This window comes from Pseudopipra pipra, chromosome 8 (assembly GCF_036250125.1).
Source record: "Pseudopipra pipra isolate bDixPip1 chromosome 8, bDixPip1.hap1, whole genome shotgun sequence".
In the NCBI taxonomy this organism is placed as follows: Eukaryota; Metazoa; Chordata; class Aves; order Passeriformes; family Pipridae; genus Pseudopipra; species Pseudopipra pipra.
Genome location: NC_087556.1, coordinates 36,284,982 through 36,296,733, shown reverse-complemented (window position 1 = coordinate 36,296,733; position 11,752 = coordinate 36,284,982). Strand labels below are relative to the sequence as shown.

At 53.3% G+C, this 11,752-nt stretch overlaps 1 protein-coding gene across 1 annotated transcript; it reads left to right on the top strand.

Moving 5' to 3' along the window:
• The first annotated feature begins 5,046 nt into the window (after positions 1 to 5,046).
• NANOS1 (nanos C2HC-type zinc finger 1) lies at positions 5,047 to 10,589 on the top strand. The gene has a single exon (XM_064663667.1). It carries the CDS (start codon positions 5,160 to 5,162, stop codon positions 5,928 to 5,930), a length of 771 nt encoding a protein of 256 aa, XP_064519737.1. The 5' UTR covers positions 5,047 to 5,159; the 3' UTR covers positions 5,931 to 10,589.
• Positions 10,590 to 11,752: the final 1,163 nt, after the last annotated feature.

Below are 11,752 nucleotides of genomic sequence, written 5' to 3'. Positions count from 1 at the left end.
GGCTCAGCGGTGTCCTTGGACCCCCACACACCCCTGTGCACTCCCGTGGCTACAGCCACAGCCAGGCTGGTGCTGCCAGGGGGCAGCTCTGGCTCTGCTGAATGCCCAGGTTCAGCTGCTCTGGGTTCAAGTTGCCACTGCTGGAGATAAAACAAAACAGGGAAAATGATGGCATTTTGCTGGAAAATCAAGCACTCAACAGTCAAGCAGAGAAGTATTGAGGTTGCCCATATAATTTCTGCTGTGGTGGGCACATTACTTACTCAATGCCAATGCTGTGCTCCTGTGAGCACCTTTATTTTCTCCTCTCACCTCTTTCCAGTTGTCTGCATGCAAGGAGGTGGAGCAGCAGTTCTTAGAGAGCTGGCTGCTGCTGTGTGCTGGCCTGCATTTTCAGTGGCTGAATCAAATTAAGAGACAGCTACAAATACACAACTTCCCCCCCCAGCTCTGTGTGCCTGGGTAACCATTTGCTGCAGTTGCCTGAGGACTGTCATGTAACTCTTAGGCTGAGGATGACTGATCTGGACAGTCTCTCCTGCCTCCAGCAGGAGCATGGAGGCTGTGGTCTGCACCATGGAGGAGTTTAATACCCTGGTACAGAAACACCTAATGTGTTCAGTTATGCAGAAATAGCCCGCTGTGCTCAGCACAGATTACAGGAAGGCAGACCATCACTGCCCCTTTGCAGTCCACCTCCTGTGTGGCTGCTTCCACACAACAAAAGCAAAAGTACATCTTCAGTGAAAGATTCCCAAAACCAAAGTCATTTTTCATGGCTGGTTTTACATCCCTAATCCTCCATCCCAGTGAGGTTTTGCCAGTAAAAAGGGCTTTACCTTTCTTACCAACAACCTCATGCCAGCTCGAGCCCTCCTTTCCTGAAGCCTGGGAGCCACTGTGCCTGGGGTCCTCACACCAGTATCCTGGAGCAGGGGCTTCCTCCCCAGACCACCCACCAGTACAGCCACCCCACATCCACTTATGGCACAAGCCTTGTGCCCCTCTCCCCTTCCAGAGGGAAAACGCCAGGGAAAGCACTTCTCCCAGGGGCACAGTGAAAGTGGGTGCTGGAACCTCTGAGCAGACTCCAGGCTGAAGCTCTGCTTCCATGGCTTGTGTTTGTATCCACTGAAACCTAACTCACCCCTGTTAGTCCTGCCAGCTGCTTCCAATCTTCTAAACAGAAGGATCTCTCTGTGCTATAAACTTCAGCTTTCCAAACACAAGCATCATCTGTTAAGCCAAAAGCTTTAGAAAGGATCCCTGAACACCAGGCTGAGTCCAACCAGCACAGGGCATATCTTCCCTGTGTCAGCAGACACCTAATGTATTTTTAGTGCTGTCAGAAACAAACCACTCCTTGATACTCCAGAGGGGGGGGGGGGGAAATCATGCAGAAGTGGCGGTGAAGCCAATATTTTAAAAGACCCTTTCGAGAACTTGCCAGCCTCCTGGGGGAGCTTGTCAACATCTCCCACGTTAAATGAAAGTCACTTTAAAATCCACAGGGGTTTTAAAGAAAAGCTGGAACATATCAAAGCTGCTGGGATGGCAAGCTTCATAACGTGCACAGTACATCAACACTTACAGACACTAAATCCTCCCCGGCCTCAAGGGAGCTCACAGCCCCCTGGAGCAAACCCTTTCCTAATGTATCTCTCAAATGAACTGCTAATCTCCTCTCTAAACTTGACAGCTGTCCTGCATGCTCTCAAACCCCCCTGTGTGTAAATCCTTCTATAGTTCTTGTTAAATCACTTGCTGGATCATTTTTCCTTTAATATGAGGAAAGAAATCTTTCCTCCAACCCCATACAAAGACCTCCCTCACTGGCTGTTGTATATATTCCCAGGGGCCATCTTGGGCTTTACAAACTCCTCTGGCCAGTGGGATGTCCTACACCAGTCCCCCCAGGCAGATTGCTCCCTCCCAGCAATTCTGATGGGAGCTGATCCCGTGCTCAGATCAGCTTGAATCGCTGACACGGTTTCTCACTGCTCTGAGGGAGCAGAAAACTTTCCCCTTTGCTGGGCAGAGTTTGGCCCGTGGTGTTGAATCCACAGTGCCAACAGCTATTTGCCACTCCTGTTCCAGATGATAGTTTTCCAGGGTTGCTGCTCAGCCTTGCCACAAGAACTCATATGAGACACCACCAAGACATCTGTGGTCTTATGCTGTCCAAGTCCCAACTGGGGTTGCTGGAAGGGTAGTTTGGGATAGGGTCAGAAATAATCCCAACTTCCATCTGAGGACAAAGCAGTAGTTTTTCATGCAGTCCTCAACGTTTCCAATGAAAAACGTTTCAAATGAAAAACATTTCAAAGAACTCCAAAGCACCAGTGCTGTATCCTTCCTAGAAACAGCTACTTGTCCATTAGCTGTTCTTGACCACATATTTTGTTTGCTGCTTGAAACTGGTGAAGAGCTTCACTGAGACATTGATTTGTTCCAATGTCAATAGTGGCATTCCCTACTCTTGCACCCAACAAACCAGATTTTTTGTGACATGACACCCAACAAGTTGGCACAAGGTTGGTGCAAGGCTGATGATCCCCAACAGAGGTTGATCTCTGCAGAGACCTAATGCCTGACTGAGCTGTTGAGTCTTTGCTCAACACCTGGAATGCGAGGGGCCATTGGCAAGAATCTGGACAGAGGAAACATCAAAATAACTTTTGCAACATATCTTGTACACTTGGATTGGCAACACACACAAGCTCTGCCAAGAGCTGTCAGAGGGTGCTGTTACTGCAGTGCTGGTGATGAGTATCTATCCTTCACAGTGTTTTTCTAGTGAGGATATTTTTTGTTTTGCTCCATGTTCTTCATCCCTCCCTGCATTAGCAGTGAGGGGAACAGGGCTGTTTACCTCTCTGCCTGTGCTACTGACACTGCTTCAGCAGTGATTTGAAATTACTGCCTCTCCAAGATTGTCTCTTAAAATGTCCACAGAAGAAGATGAGCCACAACAATTGCCTCGGGATGTGATGCTCCACCACTCTGACCGATCACCCCACACTGTTTCACCCAGTTGTTGCCTCTGTTTTGTTGTATTCAGAGGCAATGGCCCCAATGGACCAGCCACAAAATGCTCCACTGAAGAGAGGAGAGGTGTGTCACATAACTGCATCTCGGAGACTGAGCTCTGGGCTGAGCCTGACACCACACAACTGTGAAATGTCCCTGCAGTCACCTGGTGCAGAACCGTGTCCCACCATGAGCACAGTCGGGAACAGGATTTCCTTTGCAAATGTTTTCAGTACTGAAGCAAGTCCCATTTTCCAACCAAAGAATTCACACTCCAGCCAGCTCTACTCCCTGCAGCCATCTACATTGTTCCTTGGTCCTTGATACACCCACTTCCCAGACATTTCACATGGCTGGAGAAGCATATCAAACCCTGGAGAGGTGTTTCTGATATCTGAGCTCATGAAACCTGCCGAAATCAGGTGCAAACAAAAGCACACTGTGAAGCTGCTCTACCTGCCAGAGGAGCACCTGTTAGACCGACAAATCAGGGCCGTGCACAGGGGAGACAGATTCCCCTCTGACAAAGCTCCACCTGCCGTGCTCAGCCCAGCAGCTCTTACCAGGGGCTGGAAATCAATAGGATCTTTACCTGTGGCTGCATTGCCAACTCCTCTTGCCCAAATGGAAGAGCACACTTGTGATGCTTCCCAAAGGAGGATCTGGTTCCTGGGTGGCCAGACTGGATGGGAATCATCGGGGTCAGCAAAGGGGGCTGTCCCCACCACGGCCCCTCGTCCAGCAGCACGGCAGCTGCTCTGCGAGCACCGTCAGCGGGGCGAGGGCTGGGCCACCCGCACTCACCGGGCTCGGGGGGGTGCTGCAGGACACCGGTACCCATCCTGCTGCCCAGGGTCCCTCCACGTCCACCCACTGCACACAGTGCCCTCACAGCCTCAGTGTAGGTCAGGCCTGGCCCTTTTTTTGGCTGAGTACTCCAGATTGGTTTCCCACACCTGAGCACTCCAGTGAGTGCAATGTCCCTCCACTCCAGTGAGTGCACATACCTGAGACACCATCACAACCTTTTATTCTCTTTTAGTAAAACCAATCAAACCCGCTGACTAAGAGGGGTCCGAAGAGGAGATCCCCTCTGCCCCACAAAGCTCACGGGCACCTACGGGGAGGCACCTGCTGCCCTTCTCCAGCTGAGGAGGCACGAACCGCTTCCCACTTGGGCGGCACTGAACTTGTTCTGTGCCCGCACATCGCTCTGCTGCGGGTGGGGCGGGTTGGTTTCGTACCGCGCTGCGCCGTCAGTGCGACGGCACCGGGCTGGGAGCGGTGTCACGGCACCGGGCTGGGAGCGGTGTCACGGCACTGGGCTGGGAGCGGTGTCACTGTACTGGGCTGGGAGCGGTGTCACGGTACCGGGCTGGGAGCGGTGTCACAGTACCGGGCTGGGAGCGGTGTCACGGCACCGGGCTGGGAGCGGTGTCACGGCACTGGGCTGGGAGCGGTGTCACTGTACTGGGCTGGGAGCGGTGTCACGGTACCGGGCTGGGAGCGGTGTCACGGCACCGGGCTGGGAGCGGTGTCACGGCACCGGGCTGGGAGCGGTGTCACGGTACCGGGCAGGGAGTGGTGTCACGGCACCGGCACGGCAGCGGGGCCGCGGGAGCATCCGGGACCGGCCCGTGTGGTCCGGACCCGGGCACCCGATCCTGGGCCCGCTCTCCATCCCAGTCCCGATCCAGATCTCGATCTCGATCCCGCTCCCAGTCCGGATCCCGGACCCGGTCCCGATCCCGATCCCGGTCCCGATCCCGATCCCGATCCCGATCCCGATCCCGGTCCCGATCCCGATCCCGATCCCGATCCCGGTCCCGACTCCGCTCGGCGGCCGCACCTGCGGGGCTGACGCGCGCCCCCAGGGCCGCCTGGCCACGCCTCCCTCCGCCCCTCAGCCAATGAGCGGGAGGGGGCTCTGTCCGGCGGCCAATGGGAGCGCGGCGGGCGCGCCCCCGCCCCCTATTTGAGGCGCCGAGCGCGGCCGCGCGCTCGCAGAGGCAGCGGCGGAGCGGGCGGAGGGAGCGGGGCCGGGAGGGGACCCGGAGCGGGAGCGGCCCCGGGAGCGGACGGTGCGCCCGGCGCTGCCCCGCACCGCGCTCGAGGGAGGGGCCGCTCCCATGGAGGCATTCCCCGGCGCCAAGCTGGAGCAGCACCGGCACCTCCCGCCCGTGGAGTGCCTGCCGGGCGCCCGCTACGGCGGCCGGAGCCACAGCGCCTGCGGGAACGTCTTCAACTCCTGGAACGACTACCTGGGGCTGGCCACGCTCATCACCAAGGCCGTGCGCCCCGGCAAGGGCTTCGGCGCGGAGCCCCCCTCGGTGGTGGTGGCGGCCGCCGTGCCGCCGGCCGAGGAGGAGGAGGAAGAGGAGGAGGAGGAGGAAGAGGCGGCGGGGCCGTACTTCGAGGGCGCGCTGGACTTGCACGACCTGGACCTGTGCGGGCATCACCATCACCACCACCACGGCGAGGGGCTGCTGGAGGAGCGCTTCGCCGACTTCAGCCCGTTCCCCGGGCGCGGCGGCCCCGCCGCCGTGGTGTTCGACTGCTCGGGGGAGCACCCGGGCCGGGAGGGCTCTGCCTGGGGCGGCGTGGTGGTGGCGGGGCGGCTGCCGGCGCACCCGCGGGCCGCCTCCCGCCTGCTCAAGCCCGAGCTGCAGGTCTGCGTCTTCTGCCGGAACAACAAGGAGGCGGTGGCCCTCTACACCACACACATCCTCAAGGGACCCGACGGCCGCGTCCTCTGCCCGGTGCTGCGGCGCTACACCTGCCCCCTCTGCGGCGCCAGCGGCGACAATGCCCACACCATCAAGTACTGCCCCCTCTCCAAAGTGCCGGCGGCCCGGCAGCTCCGGCACGCCCGGACGGCGCTGGGCAGGAAGGGCCGCTGACCCCCGGGACCGTCCCCCGGCCCGGTGACACTGCCCCGGCCGGTGCGCGCTGGCCCGCGCCGAGCCCGGCGGGGACCGCGCGGCGGAGATGCGCTGTGTTTGTTTATTGTAAGAAAGAAAATATATCTATATGTGATTTTTACGGAGACGGCGAGATCTGACTTGCGGGGAGCGGGTTCGGAGGGTCGAAGCAGCCGCCGGGAGGGTCGCGGGGGTCTCAGGTCGCCCGAGGAGGGGCAGCGCCGCCTCCTGCCGCCCGGCCCGGAGCGCATCCCAGACCGGGATCCTGCGGGGCTGCATCGCGGGGGGCGGGCCGGAGAGCTGTTCTTAATTGCCACTTAATAGCAGGGTGTTTAATTAGGGTACGACACTACGCCTTTCGGGTCTTAAAGCAAACATCCCATCAGTTTCCTGTGCCGGTCTTAAAACCGGTGTGCAAATCGCGATCTAACCTGCCCTCAGTAGTTAACTCCTGCTTCCCGAAATCGCAGCATCCTACCTGGAGCGGTGCCCCGCGGTCACTCGTGAGCCGTTCCACTCGTGAGCAGGGATGGCGCTGGCCTCGCAGGTCCCCGCATCGGATGCTCGGCTTTGGGGAAGGTCTGAGAGGAGAAAACACCGAAGTGCATGTTTGAAAACGTGATGACTCTGGGCCACGGTGCAAACGGAGTCCTTTCTGCTGACAGAAAGGCAGTTACAATGGCACAGAACAAGATTTGATGCAGCTGTGTTTGTAGTGGTGAAGGGGGAGGTGATGTGAAGCCTGGAGGAAAAAGACCTGGACAAAGCAGGAAGCCGTGACCATAGGATAATGGAAGAAAGGGAGGTTGTGTATTTTGAAGAGCTCAGAAAATGTGGCTTTAACTCATTGCAAGTAGAAGGGATCTACCCATGTGGTTAACAAATATCCTTAACACTAAATAGACTGTACAAAGCATAGGAATTATATTGAAGATCTGGACTACCCTGGGTGATGGCAGATCCTCGGTACTGAATATCACCCAGGGCTACGTTGTTTGTAATCCTCAAAAGACCAGAAATTGCTTATTTTCTGACTCAGAGGAAGGAGAAGGAGCAGCAGCAGGCTTGTAGTTTGCTTAGGATTCCTCCAGAGCCAAAAGGCAGGTGCAGGAGTTTTCAGAGCAGAGTGTTTGTTACACTGCAGATGGCTTTGTGACACCTGGGATGTGGAGGGGTGCTCTGTCCAGGGAGGATGCCCTAATGAAAGCAGGGAGGTGAAGACGGCCTTGTGGAGGAACTGCTGGGGCATCACCAGGACCCTGAGAAAGGAGATGGGTCCTGACAGGAAAAGGGAACCAGGAAAGTGAGGGGTGATTCACACTTGTGCAGTTTCCTTTTGAAAAGCTACTCAGCAGGGTGGGAGATGGGATTGAGAGAAGAGGGGGAGAGCAGGACAGTCAAGAATGGAGTCGAAACATGTGTGGGATGGGCTGGGGATGAGGGTCCAGGGTTCATTATTCATCGCAGCTGTTGGCTCACAGCCACAGCAATTAGGAGGGAGAACCTGATTTTGTGTGGAAGTGTTCCTTTAAATCTCCATCAGATGACTCCAAAGATGGTGTCAGCTCTAATTACCAAATGCAGTGGGGCTTGCATTAAATAACACTCAGTGGCTGCAGTTACCCTTGTGGCAGCCTCTCTCCTTGTGCTATATACCTTTAGTTATTGTCTCCTGCTCCATGGGATGTGCACCACTGGCTCTTCTAAGCTGATAGAAGTTAGATGTGTTTGGTTTTGTGATTCCTGGTCCACGTAGGTTTAATCTGTGTCCACCACACATTAGAATCAAGCTCAAGTGTGATGCTGTGGGAAGAGTTTCCTTCTGTATTTTTGTTTCCTTGTGGGAAGTTTTGAAGATCCGTATATACATTTCAATGCAGTTGACTGTTACTGGACACAAAAGCAAGAAAGATCTAAGTAAATCTGTCTCGGGTGTTTTCTGAGGGTTAACTGGCCGGGCTGGATTGGAGTTGCTCCTTGCAGGGTTTGCCATGTCCCTGCCCCACCTCTCTGCTCTTTGCATTAAGCTGCTGTGCAGTACCAGCCCTGGAAATCCATCAGGATACCAGCAGATCCCCTGCCTCGGGTGGCACTGGCCTAGTGCAGCATCTGTGTGAGAGGGAAAGGGTTGTATTGACGGCCTGGGCTCTGTTCCTCTCTCGTCCCACACGTGCACAGCCTGGCTGTGGGAAGGCCAAGAGCTGCCTGTCATCGCTGGCACGTGGCATGAGGCGTCTGATCAGAGTCTTAACAGGTAAAGTGGGAGAGTAACAGCTTCAAAAGACCAGCTGGGGATGGGGAGAAATAAAACAACAGACTGTTCCAGAGATATGATGAGATTCAGCATCGGCAACAGACAGCCTGAGAGCAAGGCTCTTCAGTTACTTTACATGATCATTCAACAGGACATTTTCCCCTTCTAAGTTTTACAAGTAAGAGTCTAACAAAGACTAAACCTTTAAGGGTATTTTGATTGGTCTTTTTAAAGTAAGCTCCTGTGATTTCTGGTGCACCAGCACACTCCTTGTGGCACTGAGTAAGCAGGAGCATGCTTGTTCTTGGTCAGTCTGAAAAGCTTACTACAATTCATAGTGTTTGCAGAGCTACTTTGATTCCTTAAATACTGGGAACCACTTACATTAGTAATTTAAATCCTAGGAACAGCAAAAAGCTGAATCTGAAAGCAGGTCAGTTTAGAGCTGTTATATGCTCTGCAGAAGAGGTCTATGAAAAGTGAGATATTATTTCACTTTTCTACAGGCATCTGCAAATCAAAATATTATGGCCACGTGTTTAAACCAAATACTGTATTTTCAGAGAATTGCTTTATTACAGGGAAATATTCCTATGCATGTTAGTGATGGAATCTTTTCCATAGCAATGTTCTGGCAAGAGAAGTGAACACAATATTGGATAATCATCCTCAGCTGATACTAGTCTTGGCAAAAAGCAAGCTGCTCCTAATTAAAAACTACTTTCAGATGTATAGATAACTTGATCCAGCTGAAGTCAGGTAAGTCTGTGCCCATGTTTAGTGGAAATCCTGTTGGGACAGGTTGCTCTCAGGTAACTGCCACAGGAGTAAACCACAATGGCTATAAAATGTCCTTCCCTCCTAGAGTGGCAGCTTCACCCACCCACCAGGTTAATATACACTGGAGGTAGTTTGCCAACAGTTGCATGGGGAAGAAGATGATTAATTTTGTTATGCCAGTTGTCTGGGTAAAACACAAGTGCTACACTAAATCCAGAAAGAGATGTAGCAAAGCCAGTAGGTTGTCCTCCTGCCCAAGAGAGAAAGGGCTAAGAGCTTAAATTGCAGCAAGGGAGGTTTTGATTAGCAAAAACCCAGTGGAATAGCTTGTAGAATCTCCATCCTACCATAATTAAATGCCTTAATAATTCTGTTTAAGAGGAGGATCAGAGAAAGTGTAGAGCATTTCAGTTCCAGCTGGTCCTGCCATGGCAAAATAGGAAGAATTGTGTGTTTTTGTTAAGCCACTTGTGTGCCTAGTTCTTGCAGTGCTGCAGTAAACCACACAGGATGGGTACCAGTGCCTGAATCACAGGGAAATTTTGGATCTTGCATTTCACTGACCCAGCACCTTCCCTTTGTAGGCTCCCACCATTCAGCAGTACCTTTTAGTTAAAGGAGGAAAAGCTGCTTACATGTAGCAGTTCCTGTCAATGAGTGCAGCCCAAGGGCATTCAGACCACAAAGGTGTTTCATTTACAACAAGGCAAACCTCCCAGTACTCTTGCTGTTTGAGGTGTCTCCTGGCTGCCCACCAGCCCACCCTGACATCCTCCTGGTCCTGCCCGTGGCCACACTGAGGCCACCAAGGTCATGACATGTCCTGGGGCTGTGCTTGGTCAGGAGCTGCGCTCATTGCCCTGCCCTGCCAGTCCTCATAAATACTGATTTTGTAAAAAACTTCTATTAGTTTTTATAACAAAGGCACTCCAGAGAAAACTTAATTAGAATGCCTATTATGCCCTACTTCTGCTGGGGACCCTAATGGGCTGGGTCAGTCTGTGGGCTGCTCTGGGAGCAGCAAACAAACAGCCCTGTTCATACCTGACCCCTGCCTTGCTCTGCTCCTGGAGATTCGTTTCAATTGAGCAACACCTGGATCCATTTAAACAGCAGCAGCCTTAAGCTCTGCCTTCTAAATACAACCTGTGACAGTTTGTATTCTTCTAAGGTTCACTGAAAACTTTAGTTCTTCAACTGAATGTGATTCAATCAAACAAAGCAAAGGTTGACAGAGAACTCATTTGCCTTCCTCAGGTAATCAGACTTTGTGCTCATGTCTAATGATGGCAGTAGATGGAGGTTTGAGCTGTTGCATCTGGTCAGTAGTGGGTTTTGATCACTGTAGTTAGTATTGTGTCTAAAACCATCAAGCAGTAAAATAAACACACTGGCATGTCTGCAAAGCTCACATCTCCCAGATCTTTTCTCAAGCTGCCCAGTCCTTGGGAATTTTACATGTGTTGGCAACATTATCACAGTCTCAAATAATGGAAGTTAATAACACAGATGGGAGAACAGAGCTTTAGCTGGTGCAGTGATCACTGACATCCACTCCTGTGTAAAACTGTCTTTGTATGGGTACTATTAAAACTATGTAACTGGAGGTATAACAATCACTTTTTACATATTACAATGGCTGGGGAGAGGCAAATGTACCTGTCTTTTTCAAAGACTGAAATGATCATCTGAAAAACTACAGGCCAGATGGTGTTGCTTCAGTCCCTGGGAAAATCACAGAGGAAGTCCTTTCAGAGCCTGTTTTGGGGCACATGCAGGAGTTGAAGATTGGGAACAGCCAGCAGGCATTTACTGAGGGCAAACCATGCCTGGCTAGCCTGCCTTCTACAACAAAATAACTTTTTGGCCAAGGGAGGGAGCAGTGGATGTTCTTCATCTCAACTGTAGCAAGGGTGTCAGTGCTGTCACACAATTCCTGGCACCCAGGTGAGGATGTTGCAGCCCACACAACAGTGGGCACAAAAACTGGCTGCATGTTTGGGCTCAGCACGGAGGGCTGGGCTGCAGCAGGTGAGGGGCATCCAGGGGGCTGCCCTGGGACCAGCCCTCTCCAGGCTCTGGAGGCAGCCACGGGATGTGCCCTCAGCAGAGCTGTGGATGCCACTGGAGTGGGAGGACCAGCCCACAGACCTGGGACAGGGCTGCTCTCCAGAGGGACCCACAGGCTGGGCAGGAGCCTGGTGAATTCAACGAGGAGAAGGGCAGGGTCCTGCCCAGCCAAGGAAGGAGTCCTTGCAGTCACGGGCTGGGAGGTTCAAATGCCCCTTGGAAAAAGGGGAGCATGAGGCAGCAGATCCCAGGCTGTTTGAACTGCACCACAGCCTGTAGAAGGGAAGAATCTCAGCACTCAGCAGATCCATCCTGACCACTGTGTGCCCTCTGGGGTTCCATTCCCCCCATACAAGGACATTGCCAAATCTGAGTGAGTTCAGCAGAGGGCTGACAGGATAGTCAGGGCTGGAGCACATGCCTTGGGAGGAAATGCTGAGGGAACAGGGCTGGTTCAGCCTGGAAAACAGGAAGGTTTTAGGGAGACCTCACAGCAGTCCTACCGCTTCCTACCAGTACCTGGAAAATTCAGGCTTTTCACAGCAGTGCACAGGCAGGGAGACACAGGGTAGAAGCCAAAAAGAGAGAGAGTTAAGCTTTTTGGGGGTCACAGAAATGAACAGAAGGCTGGAGCACCTTCCTACGAGGAAAGCTGAGAGAGTTGGGGTTGTTCAGCCTGGGGAACAGAAGGCTGCAA